The 21,666-nt window shown below is 41.0% G+C and overlaps 3 protein-coding genes across 7 annotated transcripts in view; 2 read left to right on the forward strand and 1 right to left on the reverse strand.

The window, feature by feature from the left end:
* LOC112554341 (coiled-coil domain-containing protein 87-like) overlaps positions 1-7,230 on the reverse strand; it is a 25,316-nt gene extending 18,086 nt beyond the window's left edge. Inside the window, exons 1-11 of the mRNA XM_025222081.1 lie at positions 7,083-7,230; positions 5,203-5,353; positions 4,890-4,962; positions 4,636-4,688; positions 4,138-4,251; positions 3,782-3,853; positions 3,275-3,371; positions 2,915-2,996; positions 2,459-2,603; positions 2,102-2,179; positions 1,280-1,370 (exon numbers count right to left, since the gene is read on the reverse strand). Coding sequence (XP_025077866.1) covers positions 1,280-1,370; positions 2,102-2,179; positions 2,459-2,603; positions 2,915-2,996; positions 3,275-3,371; positions 3,782-3,853; positions 4,138-4,251; positions 4,636-4,688; positions 4,890-4,962; positions 5,203-5,343 — 946 coding nt within the window. The 5' untranslated portion in view covers positions 5,344-5,353; positions 7,083-7,230. The remainder of the gene's footprint in view (positions 1-1,279; positions 1,371-2,101; positions 2,180-2,458; positions 2,604-2,914; positions 2,997-3,274; positions 3,372-3,781; positions 3,854-4,137; positions 4,252-4,635; positions 4,689-4,889; positions 4,963-5,202; positions 5,354-7,082) is intronic.
* On the forward strand, positions 6,783-11,518 carry LOC112554088 (egalitarian protein homolog). Of its 5 annotated transcripts, none has more exons than XM_025221687.1 (7): positions 6,783-7,083; positions 8,131-8,264; positions 8,623-8,747; positions 9,532-9,612; positions 9,918-10,031; positions 10,331-10,446; positions 11,193-11,518. In XM_025221687.1, the coding sequence occupies exons 2-7, from the start codon at positions 8,186-8,188 to the stop codon at positions 11,401-11,403; spliced, it is 726 nt and encodes a 241-aa protein (XP_025077472.1). In that variant the 5' UTR covers positions 6,783-7,083; positions 8,131-8,185; the 3' UTR covers positions 11,404-11,518. The 5 variants fall into 5 exon arrangements, with proteins under 5 accessions (XP_025077472.1, XP_025077471.1, XP_025077473.1 ...); XM_025221686.1 differs by having other exon boundaries at positions 6,783-7,044; XM_025221688.1 differs by lacking the exon at positions 6,783-7,083 and adding an exon at positions 7,604-7,850 and having other exon boundaries at positions 10,334-10,446.
* Positions 11,519-11,647: 129 nt separating this feature from the next.
* Positions 11,648-21,055, forward strand: LOC112554342. Its single transcript, XM_025222082.1, has 4 exons — positions 11,648-12,154; positions 12,516-15,541; positions 16,553-16,638; positions 17,237-21,055. The coding sequence occupies exons 2-4, from the start codon at positions 12,611-12,613 to the stop codon at positions 19,983-19,985; spliced, it is 5,766 nt and encodes a 1,921-aa protein (XP_025077867.1). The 5' UTR covers positions 11,648-12,154; positions 12,516-12,610; the 3' UTR covers positions 19,986-21,055.
* Positions 21,056-21,666: the final 611 nt, after the last annotated feature.

Below are 21,666 nucleotides of genomic sequence, written 5' to 3' on the forward strand. Positions count from 1 at the left end.
AAATTAAGAATCAATAATGAACACCAAAGTAGCTTTAAAATCTTTCAAAGTTTCTGAGCTTGGTGGCAGTAAGGCTGGAATGCTAAAACAGAGGTTTCCAAGACTGTACAGGAGATTCTGAATGATTCTGTTAGAGGGTTGTCTCTAAAGCTGAAGTACACAGTATCTTGTCCTTACATAATTGCTTCCACCATGCTTCCCACACAATACGTCCATTATATGTGTGGTCTCCATGTGCATGAGTGTTTTAAAACTTTTTTTTCTCAGCTAAACAAGAAGACTATACATAATTATGTAATGTGTTATTCCATTATTAAATATCTCCATATGCATATGCCTAAACTGTAGCCTTCCACATTGTGTATAAAAATTACTTCTAGGTATTTTCATGGGCTAATCCGTATAGCCGATTTGAATTTCTTATCTGAAAAATATTAAGGCTAAAGACCACAACTTTACAAAGTGGAATAATAAAACCCACAAAAGTAGTGATGAAATTATTTTTAAAGAAAAATAACCTCCTTCCAAAAGTAACTATAATTATATCTTCCTATTCCCATGCAACTGGTGTGCACTGAACCTTAGAAGCTCTCCCTCTCATGCATGATAGCTGCAGCTGCTCTTCCTACAGGTGACACTGCCTGTACACACCAAGATAAAGCTACGAATATTCATGTGCATACCTGCAGGTTGCAATGGTTCGATCACTCTGTATGAAATAACCCTTCCCAGAGCCTTGTCTGCCCGAAGAAAAATTTTCTGTGCTTCTCAGGTACTGAACCGGTACACATCTCATTTTGGATGCCACTACTAACCCCTTGGCTATCCGCTTACTAATATCACTGTTAGGACAAAAGCTATCACTTAATGAAAACTATGTGATAGTGAGAAAAATATTGCTTATAATCTGCTAGATTGTGGCACTTGTTTTGGATATGGGCTGGACATAAAGTCTCTTTGGGAAACAGACAGGGTAAAGAAGAAGTAGCAGTGACCTATCTGGTCAAATAAATGTTAGAGACAATCCATGCATGTTTTAGCTAGTTACAAGCGTGAGTTGATTCTAGAAATCCATTTGCTTTCAGCTCCATTATCTTAATAAAAGACACACCAATACAATGAATATGATCTGTGTCTATGTGCAGGAATCTGCTTACAAATTATATAATTTGCACACTTTCCAATAGTCATAGCCACTGAATCTGGTGTTTAAGAACTCACTTGTGTTTAGAATAGAAGCAGTCATAACAAGATGGAAAACATTTCTGACAATGCTTACCATCCAATGGTGACCTCATGCTGCGTTCGGGTAACTCTGCCACAAGCTCCGTAAGTTTACTGGTATCAAGGTATGGCATTGCATCTGCTATCTGTAATGTCACACATGGTTGAAGCTGATAAAAATACCAAAAGCTGGGATTTCTGTTCAGTGGCAAAGCTCAAAGAACTATATCCAAATTTTGCTCTTGACTAATGAAGTATTAGCTCATCTTACTTAAAGTTCTAAATGCTGCAAATTAATCAAGTTCTATTTACAAACTATCCAGGGACATTCTACTATGAAAGAAACATTCCTGACATTTCTAGTACCTATATCCAGTTCTCTAGTCAACACAAATAAGCATGACCATCTTTCTAAACTTTCAATCTATAAAATGAACACATTTGTTCTTAAAAGAAAAAAGTCCAAGTGGAATAGTATTTGACACAAACAATTTTCGAATAAATCTGTTGTATTTGTAATTTATGATTTAAAAGAAATGTAGCCATGATCCATCCCACCTTGTCCAACTAAACTCAAAAGTAACTTCTCTAAAACACAGAGCACTCTCTCATTAGGGCTTTAAAGCCTTCATGACTCCTGCCTTCTGGCAACCCCCTTCCTTCAAGTAAGATAAGCTCCCAAATTCTTTAAAACATGGGCTTTAAACACTCACTGGTTTTCATAATTTCAACTTATATTTGATCTGCAAATATTTAGCAATAATTGGAGTACACAAATTTTATGACATTTTCCTGACATTTTAAAGAATTGGTTGATTCGCTGACTTTCTTTTCTGGATTCACTAACCCATTATGATCATCAATAACAGCTACCTACATCTTTCAAATCCTGCTCTATACTCTTCATCTTCTGTACAGGATCTTGTGAATATGGTCGACTGCTGTGGATCTGTAAATTAAAAAAACATAAAAACACACATAAATCAGTATTTATGATGTCCATTAAAGCACCAGCAAATTCTAAACGTTAAAAAAATCTGTCGATAATAATTGTTTGTCATGATTAATCAAATGAGTTTTTGGTTTCACAATGTATGGGCGATCAAGTCATGAAGCTCTATGTTCTAAACCTCAAACATCTAAAATACACCATTTTCTGTACTTGCAAGGTGGAAGATAATTCAGCCTTCAAAATTTTCAAAAATTTTCCAGTGTATAATAAAACGTTTCTAACCATATCTGTAGAACTGAGTGATTTAAGGTTTTGGCTTGGTTCTTCATGCTTGGAAATACACCCCTGGCTGGAATGCAGTGATCTAGATTTGTTTTTTCCTCTCATGTCTGCCACAAGGTAGCGCCTTATAGCGAGTACATTCAAGCTGTTAAAAAAATGAGCGTAGAATAGTTATTGGCAAGACATTAATTATTACTTCTGCATGTGTGAAAATATTTCAAATACTCAATAGCCTAATGATGAGCATTTGTTGCCAAAACATAAGAAGCCAAACAAGTGTATTCATGCATCGACACTTATAGACTTTCAAATATGCACGGACATGTGTACATGAATAAACACAATATGCACCCTATATAAATATATAGATCTCCTGTGATGATGGAGGGACAGGTGAATAATGCATGTCAAGAAATAAACCAAGTCATATAGTTAAATAAAACTATGATTTCTTACTGTCTATCAGCATCCAAAGCAAGCTGGGCCTTAAGGCGACTCATGTTGGCTGGTCCACTGAACACACCTCGCTCATTCAAAACTGGAAATAAATTTTTGTTTTCACTTTTTGGCAAATAACTCAACTAATTTTATCATATCATGTTTGCTACAAGTGTCTTAAGATTAAAGAATGCTTTCAATATTGTCCTCTTACACAAACACACATGTATGAATGCATATATGTTCATGCTCACACATACACAGACACAATTCTCACAATATACATTCAGTTCTCACACGTCACCCTATGCTACTCGAGGAGTAACAAGGACTAAAATAAATTTGCACACATATACACAAAAATGTGCTAATACAGACTCAGTGCTTTGTGAAGATAATGTTGAAACAGCATTTCACATACTGTCACAATATGAACTGCAATTCTTCGGTTCAGCTCTTTGTTTTCCTCTGGAGACTAAGAAGGAAAAAAATTGTAAGCACAGAACTGATTATCTCAAAACTTATTTAAGAAGAATAACCTGTCCTAGTGTAACAGTGTCCTTCTTCAACCTGATTTAACTCACCACACTTGACTGATAAAATATAAAAGTATATTTAATTCAAGTACCTCTGACTACACTGCCTATTCAAGCCACTCATTCTTAGACAAGACTTTCACTACTACTACTGAAGAAATCACCTCTGATTTTTTGATGATGAAATATTTGAAAATTTAAGAAAAGAACTGTACAGTGAACAATGACAATGAGCACAGTTTTGAGTTATTCAGGCCTCCTATTATAAAAACTTTACTGATAAATTTTTTTCAGTCAATTTTCTATCTTTCCTTGATGAGATTTTCATTTAAAGTAATATACTATCTACCAGAAAAGGGTCGTCTATCTGTCGATGAATATCAGGCCAGATGCCGTTCACTTCCCCCATAATAATGGCAGCCTGAAAATTGAAAAATAATGTTTTTTGTACTATCTTTGAATCTTTAATTTTTTATGCAATGGAGTTGGTTTCACCTATATTCACCAAGCTCTCAAACACTGAAATTAAATTGATGTTTAAGACAGGTGTGTTTGTGTGTTATTATTGTTTTGTAATCCTATCGTAATCAATCATGAAATTTCACAATGGGCTGTCATTCTTTTGAAACTTAAAGCACCCTAAAAGTCAACTCAGCTCAAGAAAAAATGTAAAAATTAAACTTAATAATAAAATTTTAAACACACTAAATTTTGCTGATCCTCCACAGATAGATATGGTACACCCTCTTTGGCTACAATCCTCCGACGCACATATCTGGCCATTTTTCCAAATGATGTGGGTTGCGTCTTGATTTCTTCCTGTACATTTAAAGGAACTGCATATGGAGCATCAGAATTTTTTTTTTCTCTTGAAACGATCCAATTAAATAGACCATAAGATGATATCAAATACAGCAATGAATTTATATTTTTTTTAAAAGCAGTAAACAAAAGCTATGAAAATAATTTTTAAATTAAAAAATTTTAATTTTAAATTTAATATTCTTAAAAAGTTGAGCATAAATATACACTATAGTTTCATTTAAATGAATAATAAAATCAATGTCTAATAATGTAAGTAGCTCAAAACATACAAATTTCAAACTTGAATAAGGTGTTTGTTTGAAGTTTGCCTGTTTAAAGTTGATCAGGCATAAGTTTTATCCATAAGTTGAATCCAATAACTAGCTTTATGACTCTTACATTTATTGGTGTTATAGGTCTCTCCAACTCTGTGATCTTTTGTGGTTCTGGGTCTAGTAAATTGTGACGCCAAACAGAAAAAAAATGTTTCTGTCAAATTACTGTTTGTCAGTCTACTTCTTTTCCAGTATCACATACCCACACATCTTTCAGCACCTTGTTATCACTGACTGGGTAACAGTTTTTAATAGTAAACAGCACTTTGTTTTATGTTTACAATGTTAATGTATACAATGAATGCATACAAAAATTACCATCTTCATGTGGGTATGGTGCAAATAGTGACAAAGGCCCCAGCACACTGTTGATTCTCTTTTGAACATCAGACTGAAACAGATTTTTTTTTTTAATGTATATAATGCTCAATATTTTTGCATGCTATCCAACAAAAATAAATATTTTTAATTAAGTGATATCTTAAATTTATCAATATAAGTATTCTGTGTGTGTGTGTGTGTCATCATGGGCACATGTACCTGAAAAGTACACAATAATGTGCAAAGAAATCAACAGGTGTCAGTCTTGGTATCTAAGCATGGCATTAATGAGTTTATTTAAATAGCTTACATTTCCATAGGCTGGCCATTTCAATGGGTAAAGATCATTTTCCTTTTCGGGATGCATAAATGATCTCAATCCACACATTGGCATCTCCAAAGTATGCTGAGATGCAAAGCGTTTTGCTTGCTTTTCACGTGAAGTTGGCATCTTTCCAAGCCTTGAAAAGACAAAGAAAATTGAAGGGAAATGGAACTTTACAATGTTATAACCAGCGCTACTTGATTATAGCTGGAATATTATACTACAACTATAACAGTTGGCCATGGTTAGCTATGGCATGACACTATTTTGTAAGGTTAGCACTGGTCTTAACTTTGACCAATGAACTATTGAAACAGATGGTGACTGAAAAAAAAAATAAATAAAACAATTGCAAATGTGAAATATGTGGTGATCAAAATTACCTCTAGGTGGAAGTCTTTTCCTATCAAAGCAACCAACCATCTGCAGACTTCCCCCCCCCCTCCCCAACTTGTCCACTGGACCCAGTTCCCATCAAGTTACATGTAGACTGTCTCGATGTCTTACTCCCTGCCCTCAATGAAATGGTAAATGATAGCTTGTCCTCTGGCATCCTCCCATCTACATTCAAAACAGCCTTAGTGAAACTGCCATTAAAAAAGCCTACCCTCGACATCAACATATTAATTACTGCTCAGTCTCAAATTTACCATTTCTTTCCAAAATCCTCAAGAAAGTAGTTCACAAGCAACTTTTATCCTATCTTAACTTTGAAAATTTTATTTCTTCATCACAGTCTGCTGATCACCCTTCTCATAGCACTGAGACTGCCCTCTGGATAGAGGTGACATCTCATTTCTCATCATGTTAGAACTATGTGCTGCCTTTGATACTATAGATCACACTACTCTCATTCATAGACTCAGTACTCTCTATGGCATCTCAAGCTCCGCACTCCACTGATTTCACTCATATCTCTCAGTCAGTTAAAGTGGATGGCTGCAAGTCTTCACCAGTATTCGCTCAGGATCCCCAAGGTTCTATACTTAGTCTTATTCTCTTCATGATGTACATGAAGCCACTTATTACTCTAATTCAATCTTCCTCTATATCCAATCAACCCTTTGCTGATGACACTCAGCTGTAAACCAGCTGTTCTCCTTCTCGGGTACACACTGCTATCCAGAGCATCCATGATCATATTTCTGATATTAGACTATGGATTACCCAAAACAAGTTAAAACTAAATGACAAAAAGTAGAAACTTTTATTTTTTCAAAGAGGAGAGCCATAGTTTACTCTGTAATGCCTTTCTCTGTTTGGGTAGGCGACTTTAATGTTGCTTTTGTAACTTCAACACGTAATTTAGGTTACATAATGTCTGCTGACAAATCTCTTGATAAGCACACGCTTATCACATCTGTCGTTCTGCATACTATGAGCTTCAGAAGATCAGCTCCACTCGCCATACTCTGTCCATCTCAACCAACAACATTTTTGTTCAGTGTCCCTGTACTTACCTCGCTGTTCACTGGCTGTTATCTTTCCTTGATCATGATTAGTCTGTGCAGTGAGTGCGATCTATCTTGGTCGTGATGCTGCGCGTCAAAGTACCCATTACATACTATTACAGGCGAAGATGATGAATGAAATTCCCCAAGATGGCATATCTAAAAAACTACTACCTACGATAAAAATAGATTAAGCATTCATAATTTTAATTAAAAGTAACTACAATTTATAGCTATAATAGTGATAAAGTGCACACTAAATATAAGCTTCTACTGCTCCCGAATAGTTCCACCAGTCCGCCATGATGGTTTACCCTCGCAACATGCTGAGTGCCGACTGGTAAATAAAGCAATGCCAAAAGAAGCTCGTAAAACGGTTGGTATGCTTTTGAAAGCAGCAATGATATAACTCACTGTAAGTCTGACTCCAAGAATCTGTCTATCTAACAATTTTAGAAGTAGAGGACTGCATGACGTTAATTTTCAGCTCGATGCTGTTGCCAAGTTGATTGTCTTGGTCCAAGCCCACCTTGGTTAGCCAAGCAGCTGCCGCCTAGTGCATTATAAATGTCCCAAATATAACCAACTTTTGTTAACAAAACATACTGTCAGCTTTAATAAATCCTACATAAACTTACTATATATTACAATAAAGTAAAGTGAATCTATGTGTAATATTTTCTCAACATACAACTCAGTCTTGGTTTACGTATGCTTTATAAACACGCTCTTTTAGTCGACTGATTCCAAACCCGTCTACTCTCTAATTCTTTTGTTCGCCTTTGTCTCTGGCAACAATGCATGGCATACAATGTTATAGGTTATTTTCCTCAGACTGTGAGTCCCTATAGCGTCTAGACTACAATTAATAGCACTCTACTATTCGTTTGTAGTTCAGTGGCAGTTCTGCTGTGCGCTTACGTCCCTTATTAGAGTCGTTCTCGGCATTAAAAGAGCAGTGTTGGTCAGACTGCTTCCCTAGTTACTGTGCTGTTGCTGTATATTTTTAAGGACCACAAATGTTTAAAAGCTGTCTTAGAATACTCATGTTCAAAGTTAGTTTCGTCTATAAAAAGTACTGCCATTTCTATGGTTTTCTGAGATCTGAATAACTGTGTACTTACTTGAGCGGCATTACTTTGACACTGATCGAGGGGTTTAAATTCCTGAACTTCAGTGAATGTAAGAAAATTCCGAAAAAAGGAGGCACCTATAATAACATTAATGTAAATATTTATTCTAAATATATTTTGCTAATTTTTAATATTTGCACTGCTCTTTTATAGAACATCCGCTTAATCGCTTAATTTAAAATATCGTACATTAGCGTATATATAGCTTTGGCTGTGGTACATTAATTATTTCGATATATATAGCTATTCGAATTAGATTTGCACAAGCATCAGCTATATTTAGAACAGAATGATGCTTAAATCCGTGTGAATTTAATGTTTTTAAACAGAAGGGAGATCAGCGATGGGAAAGATACATGTGGTGTCCTGTAATGATGGAGCACAATGTGCGGCCCAGAAAGTGTTAATAGGGCGCAGCCTCTGGTGGGTGTTGCATGCACGGGTATCAATGTTGGACCGCAAGGTATTTGTTGTAAAGCAGATGCAGCAAAATAGTTATTCCTCAATGACATACTACTTAATGATATTGAGCAAAGGTTTCCTTAAATCCAAGCAACCTCCATGTATGACAATATATAGTGATTCTCTTTAAACACACACAAATACAGAAAGATTCCAAGAATAAGACTCACACACGAAGATGAATTTATTTAGGACTTTGCTGCCCATTGACAGTACTTATGAATATCTTGGACACTGCTTTTGGAAAATCTATTTGACTTAACTGTTGTTCATTATCACATCAAAACGACCATCTTTTAGCAGTATATTAGCTTGACTGAGACAAGTGAACTATAAACAATGAATAATATCTATATCAGGTCACCTTACCCTTGTGCTGGTTAGCACTACAGACGGTGATGTTTTTGCCTTCGACGTGAAAACGTCCCCAGATGTTATGTATCAGGGACTCGGACGCTTGCTTCAAGCTGTTGATCTTTTAAAAGTAAGAACATTTTCCTTTTTTTGATCCCAGCATCTGGAATGCCTTTTTCCCGAACCCTTCATACAGCGACCATCTAGGAAGCTTTCAAGGCTGACCTTAAGATTTACGATATGTGAATACCTCCAGTAACCATCAGTGGTCTTCTTTTTTCCACATCACATCTCACTTCCTCTTCTCCTTTCATTTCTTCCCCCCGCCCCTATCCCGCTTTTGCAGTTTGTATTACAGTTTTTGTTTGTTGTGCTGCTCTTCTATTCAAATGCATTCACTGCATTCACCTCACACGCAAGAGAGAAAAATGAATAGAGGTGTTTCTATTGTTGTTGTTGTTGTTGTTGTTGTTGTTTTTGTTGTTGTTGTTGTTGTTGTTGTTGTTGTTGTTGTTGTTGTTGTTGTTGTTGTTGTTGTTGTTTAGATAATTACTTTTTACTCTGTCTTACTCTGATTTAAAAGTTTTTAGATGTTGTTTGAAGTTGTTTTAACCAGGAAATGGTTTTTAATTTGTTTTCTTGTTCTAAGAAATGTCTTAAGATTGCTGACGTAATTGTCCATTACTCGTGCATTTATCAATGTCTATATACTGATGCTAGCATTCCTTCCTTCAAAAGTAAGCGGGATCGATCAACAGGTTCTAAAGTGGAAATTTTTCGGTTAGGGAATCACCAAACGATAGGGGTAAAGAATAATCTAAGTTTCGATCCTATGTAGTGGGGTAAGCGAACGAGCATTTTTAGCACCAAGGGGTGTGTTATTTGAAAATAATTGAAATGTTAATGTTTCCCAGGTTGTTCACAATAGTGCACCGCTGGTGGCAAACCTGTACTTCCAGTTTGGCATCAACATGCAGAGCGTCTTTGACACTCAGGTTACTTATCAGAAAGTGCAAGTTTATCTGTCGACCTACCTGTTTGACCATCAGTCTGTTCGTTTGTCCTTCCGTGTATCTGTTTCGTTTTATGTGTGTCTCTACCTGACGGTCTGTAAATCATTTTGCCTTTTCTTCGTCTCAGCCAGCTCTCTCTCTCTCTCACACACACACACATACATATGGCCTGCTTGTTCCATTATAATATATAGCATATCTTACTTTTTGTGAATTGTTCATACTTCATATATTATCTTTTCCGTCTCGAAACAAATTATCCTGAAAAGCGCGAGTTGCATTTGAAGGTGGCGTTCGCTGTTATTCTGGAAGATCAAAGTCTGGTTGGAAGACACGTTTCATTGCCGGCTTTGTGTGACAAGTGTGGTCTCCATGGTTACCACCCTTCGATTCAATTTCAAGTACGTTTCTGTGTTTTTGCATTGTCTTCATCACCAGCTGACTGGCTTTATAATACACTGACACTGCATTCGGTGCTTAAATTGTAGTTAGTGTTTGCAGCCATTTGTAATTCAAATTATGTGTTTGAATTGAAAGGGAAATGGTTCTACCCACACTGACGATTGTTCCCAATCTTTGTCCTCACAGATTTACAGATATATACACCTCACTACGCTATTCTAAACTACTTTAGGAGAGTTTGGTATATTTCACACCAGCAGGATCGTATCCCCTCATCCCAGATAATGTTTATGTTCAGAAGCTGTTAACGGAGGACTGTAATGTATGGGCCCGCAGGCCGCTGACTCGAGAGATGCTCAACACAGCAGCTGCCATGGCACTGCCTCTGCCACCTTTGTACACGAAGCTGTCACGGTAAGAAGTGACAACACATTTTTCATTAGTCAGTGCGCAGATGTCTAGGGCGAAGAATGACAGCGACCCCACAATTTATTGTCCTCTGTCACGGTTGACTGGCTTTAGGCACGAGTCTGCCTTTTTCGTTGAACTCAGCGACCTCTTTTATTCAGAAAAAAAATGAGTTTAATAAACTGAACGGTTGAGATAGATTGTGAAGATAATCTAGCTTGTCACAAGGTGTCCTAAAAAAACACAAAGCGACGATTACCTTTGACAAAAATAATGACAGGCTATATATATATACTATTAGTAATTAATCGACTTTCCTGTGGCATACCGATGGGGTGACTGAGATGGGCATCTGTCCGCAAGCGAGAGAGGAACGGCAAAAAACAAACAAACAAACAAACAAACAAACAAACAAAAAAAAACCCTTTTACTCTACTTTTATGTTTATTATGACTTTTCGATACTTTTGTACTTAATTCTTCTCAAGCTGTGTGATTCACACTACTACTGATCTATACCCATATTTAAAATTAACACCAATTATCGGACTAGTTCTTTTGAAGTCCTCGTTAATTTGTCTTCTAAAAAACAAGCATTTCAAGATTTTAAGAAGAGATGGCGACCCTGGGAGTAGGGAGTGGGTTATAAGTTTGACCCCCGCGCCAAAGAGACACTGGGCATCCACTGCTTCACTGAACCATCGGCACGTGTGTTGATGATCTTAGCCGCGACTTTTGTTTTCACTGTGACAGGGCCATGGAAGAGAAGAGCTGGGAGAGGTTCCAAGTGCTAAATGCTGATACCTGTCTGAGCCTTATCAAAGGGCGATGTCGGGGTGCAGAAAAGGAGCATCACCACCAGACAGACAAACCTGATTCTCGACACCAGCTCCCGGTACTGAAACTGTCTCCTGCACAGAAGGTGCTGCTCACAGATAAAAAGTCTTCTGTGCAGCACTTTTAAAGTCTTCTTAATTCTTGCTTAGAAGTGAAAACAGAGATTTTAAGGCCTGCTTTCGGAAAATAAAAGCTATTTCTGCTTCTTTTTTTATGAATAAACAGAAGTAAAACGGTTAAAATCTTGTGTTACGCACTTTACTAGATGCACATGGAAACAATAAGCAGCATGCATCCACACACATGCATCCACCCGCGCGCACACACACGCATGCATCTCCACACACACATACACGCATCCACGCGTGCGCACACACATCAAAATGCAGAGTTAGATGTCCTGCAATGATGCCCAGTCCAGCAGGAAGGGCGTTGATGACATAACAGGCTTATTGTTGATTAACACGGCCTCGGAGGAAGGCGACTCTTTTCCTGTCCACCATTAATCCATCGCTGTGTCTACGCTGACTCTCCTTCAACACAGTTGCCTGCTCTGCTTTTGCTCTGCCTCAAACACGGAATGTTTATAGGAGTGACTGTCATAAAGTGCCAAGAGCAGTGGGGTTAAACAGGATGTCCTGTCAGCAAGCTAGACAGGAGACCGATGACGTGTTCACTCCTTCACCAGGGAGGCGGTTACTTGGAAGTGCGTAGCTCCTCACAGACCACACAGATGTACAAGGGAAAGTGGACCCTGTACTGGGAGTTACACACGGACAGCATCCGGTACACACGGAATGAAATGCGCTGCACCCTCCAGGATACGAACATCTGTGGTGAACGCTGCCGAAGATTGAAGAACGCTTGAAGTAGATCATGTAAGTACAGATAGGCTGTGTACATGTTGAATGAACACTGACTCTGTGGTCTAATAGGTTCCTTAAAAAAAGTATTCGTTCAGTATAAAAACAAATGTGCCAACAAGTTAAAATATATAATAATTTGAATGACAGTTTAAATAAGGAATTATTTAATCATTCGCCATTTCAGCGTACTCATAATACAGAAAATAAAAGTTCGCTCGCCTAACCTTTCTCCTAGTATCCAGGCGAAGACTTTTATGTTGTAAGGTACATTTTGAACAGACAATCAAATCAACCATCAAACAAAAACAATAACAACAAAGCCGCAGATCTGTAGTGGTATTTTCCAGTTCTTTCTGTGATTTGTATTTTACAGCCGGGTTACAAGATTCAAAGGGTCAGGCAGCTAAAAGTAGAGCGTTTCTTGGGGGAACTCTGCTGAAAACGGACAAGAAAGCGACTGTGATCAACATGGGAAAAAGATTGAAAACAACATTTCTAAATGCCTTTTTGATACTGTTCATTAGCTGGCAAAATACAGAGTCTGGCTCACATGTTGACGGCTCAACTTTCGACGAAAGCGATGGTCAGTCCGGCTTGTGGTCGACTTTGCTCCAGTCACTGCTTGTCAACAATGACTTCAAAGACGAACTGTACTTGTTGAGGGTCAAACACCTGGGCGAAACTAATACCTCCTTAATGTCACCGACGAATTATACAGGATCAGGTTTGTTGGAAATGTTAAGATTTGTACATCAGTTTGACCAGGTGTGTCTCGAGATGTGTCTCTGTCCAAACATGGAACTGGCTGCGAGTGTCCTAGTGCCGTACGTGCGTGAGTGGCTGAGCTCACTCAATCATGTCAACGTTTCGGACGAAACGATCGAGTTCATCATGAATGAACTTCAGAAGGGCGCCGAGAGCTCCCTGTCTTTTGTGTCAGTATTTGACATCTATCTGACACTGAAACAACACACTTTAGCCTCATTGGTGCTGAAGTCATTCAGCCGTGACATGACGTTCTGCTGGCTGCACTCAAACGAGACTCTTCGCTTGGACGCTGCGACCGAAATGCAACTGTTTCCCAGAGCGCAAATACCGGAAGAGGAATCTGTTTTCACCAGAAGAGACAACAGAAGCGAACACTTTGTTTATGACAATAAAACCACATTTAATATAAACGTGCAATGTGAGCCCGGTGCTAAACTAATACTAACGAGAGAAACGCATATTGGGGCCTACGGGAAGTTCAAGATGTCCGACTGTGAAGTCTTCAACGAAGGTCTGCTGAGATCATCTGACATGAGCCTGACACAACTCTCCATCGTTGGCAGCGATTTTTCATGGATCAGAAATATCATGTCAGGAGGAGTCTTTTGCAATCAGAATATGAATACCTCATCAGTGCGCAGTTCTGCGGAGCTCTCTCAACAAAATGCGACGGTGATTTGTGAAAACTCTTCCACCATTTTGACCAGCGTGCGAGATGTTTCTCTGATAAATGTCCCTCTTCTTCCGAAAGACCTCAGTGATGTGTTCCGGTGGTTCCAGGGAGCCAGGGAGTTGAAGCTATTCAACAACGACCTGGGCAATGTGACGTGTAGACAGCTTCAACCCTCGCTAATTGCCTGGAGGATTCTCTGGGTCTCTAACAACGGTCTGCGATCTGTGCCCCCGTGTGTACTGAGGCCAGATTTATTTATTTTGATGCTGTCCAGCAACACCATCACCGATATGTCCCCCTTTCAGTTTCCACGAACAGTACCCGCCCCTGATCTACGGATTCTCGTTCTGAACGACAACCAGATAAGGGATGTAGGTATCATGGCGGATATGAACGTCAGCATTCTGCTTCTCGCTGGCAACCAAATCTCGCATCTAGATAAGATGGCATTTACTCGACTTTTTGAACTTCAAATTTTGGACTTGAGTAGAAACCGTTTGCGCGTGCTTGACCCAGGATCATTCAAGACACTCACGAGCATGTTCGTGCTTAGTTTGAACGACAACGAACTGGAAACTTTCGACCTTTCCGTCACTCCGCCCTTGCTCCTTAACTGTTCCATTTTTCTGATGAACAATCGGTTTTCGCACCCGCCGTTCAAAAAAAATAATTATACAGTGAACGGACCCATTCGGGTCTACGCTGGCCACAACCCCTTCGCCTGTGACTGCGACATTGCCGGGTACCTGCAAGTCATGGCAGATACCCCGACATCAGCTCAGACTATTTTCAGAGGCAGATCCGACATGATTTGCAAATACCCATCAGCCCACTTCGGCACGTTGCTGGACGATTTTCAGCTCGATGTCGACCGATGTCCTGTTGTGCTCGACTGCCCGCCCACGTGTACATGTGAGTTATCTCGCACTGCCCACGTGATTTCCGTCGACTGCGTCTTACAAGATGGCGTTAGTCAGCTGCCTGAAAGAATGCCTACTACACATAATCTGTCGCTTAATTTGAGGCATTCAGGCCGTTTTCAAGGATCAGAGTTAGCGCTCACTGACGCAGAATACCTCGAGAGAGTGGTCAGTCTTAACGTGTCTGGCGCTGGCGTGTCGGCCATATCGGAACTCATGTGTGAGGGGCTGTCTAGAGCTCACCTGTTGGATTTCTCTAACAACAACATATCCCGCCTCCCCCGGTGCTTCCTGTCGAGAGCTAAAGAACAAGCTACTCTCATTATGTATCTGGCCGGAAACCCATGGGAGTGCACCTGCGACACTGCTTGGCTGCAGGCCTGGATGTCATCTACGATGACGAAAGATGACGCGGCAAGAGACCAGTGGTCGTCAGTGTGGGTGAAGGACGCTGCAGATGTGATGTGCAGTGCTGCCACACAGCCGAACACACGTGTGCTAGACTGGGACGCCACCTCGTGTGAACCGCACAACTACCTCCCCTGGGTCATTGTTCTGAGCGTAGTCATTGGGCTGATCGTAATTGTGGTCCCACTTGTGTACTTTAATCGCCTAAAGGTCTTGGTCTCACTCCATGCCACCTACCATATTCGACCCTTCACGCGAACTCGCTGTTTTGACGAAAGCAAGTTCCGGTACGAAGCCCTGGTGGTTCATGGCGAAGATGAACTTTGCTCCACTTGGGTGGTGGAGGTGCTCTTGTCCAAGATGGAGGCTTCCCGCTACCGTGTGTGCATACCCAGTCGAGACTTTCTACCTGGCGATTTGATGGCCGAGAATTATATGAAAGCCGTGGACGAGAGCAAGGCCGTGGTGTGTCTGGTGTCCTGCAAGACGGTGCAGGAAGAATGGTGGCGCTACGCCTTTCAGATCGCACGTGACAACAACGCTCGGGATCCCAACGAGCTGCTTCTCCTCGCTCTGTTGGAGGTGGTGCCAGACGCAGACTATCCCAGAAGAAGTTTTGAGTTTTTTGAAGTCTAACACTTACCTGACGTTAGAAGACAAGTGGTTCTGGAAGAAACTGTTCTACTATCTGCCTGATCCCCCTCGTCATGAAACAGCTACTGCTACTTAGACAAGGTAGTCTCCTGTTGGTGGAGATGACATACTCTTAGCACACACACACACATGCTCACTTAAAAAATTCTTTGAAAGATAAATATGCCTGTAACGTTGTTTACAAATGTGTTATCAAAATTCCACAGAAAATATATGTACAAAACAATAGGACCCTGGAGTCATAATTTAAATAATTTTTAAACCCTAAGCTTTTTAATTTAGAGCTGTAACCTGTTGAAAACATTAATTACCAAACATCATGACCAAGATAGATCGCAATCTCTGTGCACACCAATAATGTCAAATGAAATATAACAGCCAGTGAACAATGAGATCGTACAGACACACTTAACAACATAAGTGAGATGAGGTACAAGAGTAAAGCAATGGATGAAGGGATGTAGATACTATACAATTGTAAGATGGAGTCGTTACATGATGGTCAACATGACAGGCAGTATTGTCAGGGAGTTAAGGATAGTAATTCAGGGATAGCACTTTGTGAACAGACATGTTTAGAATAGTTTTAGGCTTTAGAAGACATGTGCTACGAGCCCCAGGAAAACGTCCCGTCAGGAAGTTGTGTGCGTGGTTACGTACAGGTAGTGTTGCGTGGACGCGTTGATGTTAGTTCCTGTCATCACAGTCTAAAATGTAAAATCCTGTCTTTTTTTTAAACTGCAAAGAAAGGAAGGAAAGTGAATGCATAAACTGACGGGAAACTGTACGACACGGAGATCGAGAATGACGATGATGCAAGCGCATTCTGACGTCACTTTCTGACGCTATAAGAAGAATGCGCACGCTGTGACGCTTGTTGACGTAATAGTCGATGGATAACGCCTCCCTCACCACCGCCATTATGAGCCGTGTGGGTCATCATCATGTCCTGTGCACAGTGCCAAACATGACATGAACACTCACTAGATTCATACTCACCTGCTGCGTCAATGTAAGTTTTGGGAAACAAAGATGAAGTCTGTTCTAAGCTTTGCTTCACTAGCACTGTACGGGTAAGAGCTATACCTGATAACTTTTTTAATGTTCTGGATGAGTAGTTTTTTTGTTTTATTTTGGGAAGGGGGCAGACCGGCTTATTGCGAAAGTGTTTGCTGTCTGAAGTCCTCGGTAGGGTTTAGTGTGCTCAACACACATAAATATCATAGTTCATAGCTGTTTTCCGTAAAGCTTACATTATAAGCCGTCATGAAGCTCGCACATACTTTACTCTCAGTCGTTTTATCCTCAGGTTAAAACATAAATACCAGCTGAAAGTATTTAAGGTCTTTGCTTCCATAAAACTAAAAATGTATGAGAGAGTTATGACGAGAACATTCTAAAATCACAATAATTAATTACATTAATCGTCTAAAAGCTGTATTTATTGTCTTTCAAAATTGTCAGTAGGATGTGTAAGCTCTGACCACCATTGTGGCCGGTCTTTCTTCGCCTTCCTCTTTCCTTCATAACTAAAAGCTGAACCAAGTGTTATTGTTGCTGTTTTTCAGATTTGCGCTGCGCTAATGCCACTCACATCAAAGCGAGACAGTAAATCTGAAGCACGTAGGTACCTCGACGTTTAAACATGTTTCGTGGTTCGTCTGCTTGCAGTTTGTTGGCTTCGGTCAGCATGAGTCACTGGCCGTCGCTACACTCCCGCATGACTCCGCAAATGTTTCTCCTGACGGCCTTCCTCCTGGCCCCTGCGACAGCCATCGACCTGGGCAGCGTCTTCACTGCACTCACTGGCGGCAACAGAGTGGAGGAGACCTGCTCTCGAGAGTGCAGCTGCGCAACCAAGACTGCCGAGAAGATAGTACAGGGCTATGTCACACGCCTCCTGCCAGACTTAGGGGTGCACATGCGGCCAACGATAGAAGAAGATACCCGATCCTTCGTGACCACTCTGACAGCGTGGGTCGGTAGCATGGGATACATACAATGCCAGCTACCCAAAGGTGCCAAGCACAATCTGACATATCTTCTAGGCACATCCCCCTTTTCTTTCAAGGGGCTTCAAGTCAAGTGCGATGAAGAAGCAACGATAGTCTGGGACATATCTTCCTTTAATCTTTTCATCCACATTCTTGACTTTTCTGGTTGCACGCTAGAGGCAGCCAATGAGTACGACAACATGGGTGTTCCCGCGAATCTCTGGATTCTGGACTTGGACCGCGTCAATCCGGACGCAGTGAAAAAACTGGACTTTAGTCTTACTTCTACGTTGTGGTCGCTCAGGATCACCAACTCATCACTAAATCACATCCCTCGGAGCATGGTTACTCACTCTTTGCCAGCGCTGCTGCATCTTAATCTTGCTAACAACAAACTCGTCAACTTTAAATGTGAGATGAAGTTAAAGTTTCTTAGTTCTCTAAACCTGAAGAATAATTTTCTCACTAAAGTGCCCGACTGTGTTATTGACGGTTCACTCAAAGTAGATTACATCTCAGTGCAAAACAACCAGTTATCAAAGTTAGAAAATATCTTCTATAATGTAACGGAAGAAAAATTCTCCATACTCAGGGTGTCATACCTGAACCTGGCCTACAACAACCTAACCTATTTTGGTAAACTCCGCCCAATTAAAAACTTTATGAGTCTTGACGTGAGCAACAACCATTTAATTGCTATTGACGAGGAAGCTTTCTCTCTGCATAAAAGTCTGGCGTGGATTGATTTCAGTAACAATATGTTACACCAGCTCCCAGACGGGCTGTTCAGTAAGCTTACGATTATGGAACATCTGAATGTCAGTCACAACTACCTGCGTGTCTTCAGCTCTGACCAGAGTCCAGTCAGCTCCCGCACGCTGACTCTGGATGTGCGCCACAACAGGCTGCTCTTCCCGCCTTTCGATGACACAGGATACATCGCCCCACGCTTCATAAAAACAAAAGCAGCTTACAACCCTTTCAAGTGCGACTGCAACATGGGCGTGTTTTTGGAATTTCTCACAATGATCAACACCTCACAGCACCGTAACTGGTTCGCAGCGGGCTACTGGAGTCATGAGGCGACCCCCAAAGCAAGGCAACCCTACTTAGATGTGGACGCCTTCGAGTGTAACCAACCTCCCGAATTTTCGGGAGTTAAGATTCGTAGCCTCAACTTCAAAAATACATGCCCGCTGATGCAAGGCTGTCCAGTGAACTGCCACTGCAAGCTGATAAAGACAGGTTTCAGTCACGTGTTTGTGAACTGCTCACTTGCTAAATCGATGAGCTATCTTCCGACCGACGTGCCCATCATGGCCGACAAGCCCTTAGTACTGGAGTTCAGTGGATCTGGCCTAAGAGTCTTGGACTACCGCCCGTACCTGCGTCTCGTAGCTGAACTGTATGCGTCGGGCGGCCGGCTACAGACGGTGACGGCAGGGGCCATGCAAGCCTTGGAAAACGCCTCGGTGATCGCGCTGAACGACAACCACCTGCGCTCCTTGCCCTCTATCACCTTCAACCTGACTTTCGTGCATGCCACCAACATCTCGCTGCACGGCAACCCATGGACGTGTGGGTGTCAGGATCTCTGGATGCCCTCCTGGATGGCACTGCACGCCAAGATACTCTATGAGCCCACCGCTGTGCGCTGTCGCTGGACAGGCAAACCTGTCAACCAGTTCAGCCCCAAAGACCTGAGCTGCGGAATGTTCAATTTTCTGCCGCTCTTGATCGCCTTGTTCTTTTTGCTGGGCATTATCGTCGTATTATCCTCCGTGCTCTTGAAGTTCCGACTCGAGGCACTGGTGTTCCTCTACACTCGCTTCCGGATCCGTCCTTTTGATATGTTCCGCTACGACAAGAAGCAAGCGCTCTTCGATGTCTTCGTCTCCTTCAGCCAGCACGACACTCGCTGGGTGATAGAGAAGCTGATGGACCAGCTGGAGAACCGTGAAAACCCTTACCGGTTGTGCATCCACTTCCGCGACTTCCCAGTGGGTGTGCCCATCGCGGATAACATCGCCTGGGCCGTGGATAATTCGCGATGCACACTGCTGGTGTTGACCAGGGACTTTCTGTCCAGCGAGTGGTGCCGGCACGAGTTTCGCATGGCCCATGCCCGTCTGCTGAAGGACCGTAATTCCAAACTTCTTATCATTGTCCGCGGGCCGCTGGACGCCCGTAACGTGGACCGTGAGCTACGCGCCTACATTCGCACCCACACCTTCTTGCGCACAGACGACAAGTGGTTCTGGGCCAAGCTGGAGTACGCCCTGCCTTATCCCCAGGGCAACCTGGCTCCTCCCGGTCCTGCCCCTGATCCCGTGGAGGGTATTGTTGACGCAGGAAACATGGAAAAGCCATACCCAGTGCGTGCTGCAGGTGATCTCAAGCCAGTGTTTGATATTACTGAAGTGTAATTTTCGCCGATTCTTCATCAAACTCGTCAGATGAATAACAACGTGGCAATTCACTGTTGTAGCAGAATAGATGCTCATTTAAAAGTGTTAAATCGATATAAGAAATCATTTGATGCATATATTGTTTTATATGTAAAAAAACAAAAACAAAAAAACAAAACAAAAAACAAAAAACCACCCAACTGGCGTTTTAACCCAGTACATTTCAAAAGTAGCAGTATCGTACTGCTGTATACATTACACCAGCAATTAAGTAAGCGGCCTCAATCAGGCTAACAGAACAGGTGTCGTGGAAGCTTTGCTTCATATAGAAGAGGTAAGTTCGTTTAAGTTTCAGCCAAAGAAACAAGATATAAACATCGAAAGAATTCGAAAAGAGAAAAAATACAACAAAAATGCAATAAACACCAGACAACATAAGGGGGAAAGGGGTTAGTAAAGAAAAAAAAAAAAAGACACCAAGTGTCTATAATTATGTACACAGATGGGAGACGCCAGTAATTTAGAACATCTTTAGTTAGCGTTTAGCTCATGAGGTCAGAAAGTGTTTGGCAAAATTTTTTAAAGAAATCAAACTTGCAGAAAAGTTTTATATACGATAGTCTGAAACTGCTGGAAAGTGTATTTGGTGTTGGGGCAGAGAAGACCCCAGGAATAGCGATACTCTGCTTAAGTGAACTTTGTAGTGAGTATATTCAAGGTGAGAGGGAATAGGTGTTTAGAGGCGGGGAAGGAAACAAGGTGCCCATCGGCCTGGGTTTACCACGTACCGTTACTGGTACCTTCCGCTGGTTGCTACTTGGACAAAAGCCTACATTGAAAGAGGGGCTGTAGTGTGTGGCATTTCATTAGGTCTTTTAACTCGAGGTATGTGATCATTTTTACATACATTTTACAATCTTTCTGGTGGATATATGCAGTAGTTATACACTCACACGCAATCGTGTCCAAAGAGAAGCACTGGACTCCCAACACGCTTTCTCATGATCTTAAATGAGGTAATTTTCACATTCCATTATAATTATATAACTATTTCTTGCGCAATTTAATATATGGTATTTTGTAATGCATTATGGTTGTTTTCCCCTCTTTTGACGAGTGCGTACTGATGTTGTGTTCATGCATTTGAACAATCAAAATCATTTTAACAACTTATTTATGTATAGTATCAGAAAAACGCTGGAGAGCATCAGACTTCTTGGCAATTATTCGCAATGGTTCTTTCTTGGCCGTCGGCATGTGATTGATGAAGGCTGGTCTCTTCAGCTAAGTTGCAAAGCAATGGTGTGTTTATCCTCGAGTAAACTGATCTGATAAACACCATTAAATGTTCACATAATGATGCGCGGTGACAGAAGGATGTTGGGTAGGAATGCAACAATTGGAATTGAAAAAAAAAAGGTATAAATAAAAAAAAACAAAACAGTATGAACTAGCCTCAGTTCATGAAGCAAAATGCCAGACTATGAACAGATCATTCAAGTTGAGATCGTTATGAACACTGGAGTGCACTACACTGCGACTTCAAATGCAAGGCAATGAGAAGGCTTTCCCTTAATAATCTCATGACAAAAACACTCTGTGGTCTCTCTCAGACAAGGCTTGGAACAGAGCTAAGCGTATAGGAGTCTGATATGGATGTGCCCGACAAGCACTGCAAGGAGAAGACGTAGTGTTTGGA

This window comes from Pomacea canaliculata, linkage group LG13, assembly GCF_003073045.1.
Source record: "Pomacea canaliculata isolate SZHN2017 linkage group LG13, ASM307304v1, whole genome shotgun sequence".
Taxonomy (NCBI): domain Eukaryota; kingdom Metazoa; phylum Mollusca; class Gastropoda; order Architaenioglossa; family Ampullariidae; genus Pomacea; species Pomacea canaliculata.

Bases quoted from the DNA above. Each gene is read 5' to 3' on its own strand.
- LOC112554342 (XM_025222082.1), top strand. From the start codon at position 12,611: ATGGGAAAAAGATTGAAAACAACATTTCTAAATGCCTTTTTGATACTG. The intron at 15,542-16,552 runs GTCTAACACTTA...AACACTCACTAG, and splicing joins GAAGTTTTGAGTTTTTTGAA to ATTCATACTCACCTGCTGCG. The intron at 16,639-17,236 runs GTAAGAGCTATA...GTCTGCTTGCAG, and splicing joins GCTTCACTAGCACTGTACGG to TTTGTTGGCTTCGGTCAGCA.
- LOC112554088 (XM_025221687.1), top strand. From the start codon at position 8,186: ATGTGCGGCCCAGAAAGTGTTAATAGGGCGCAGCCTCTGGTGGGTGTT. The intron at 10,032-10,330 runs GTACGTTTCTGT...GTTTATGTTCAG, and splicing joins ACCCTTCGATTCAATTTCAA to AAGCTGTTAACGGAGGACTG. The intron at 10,447-11,192 runs GTAAGAAGTGAC...TCACTGTGACAG, and splicing joins TTGTACACGAAGCTGTCACG to GGCCATGGAAGAGAAGAGCT.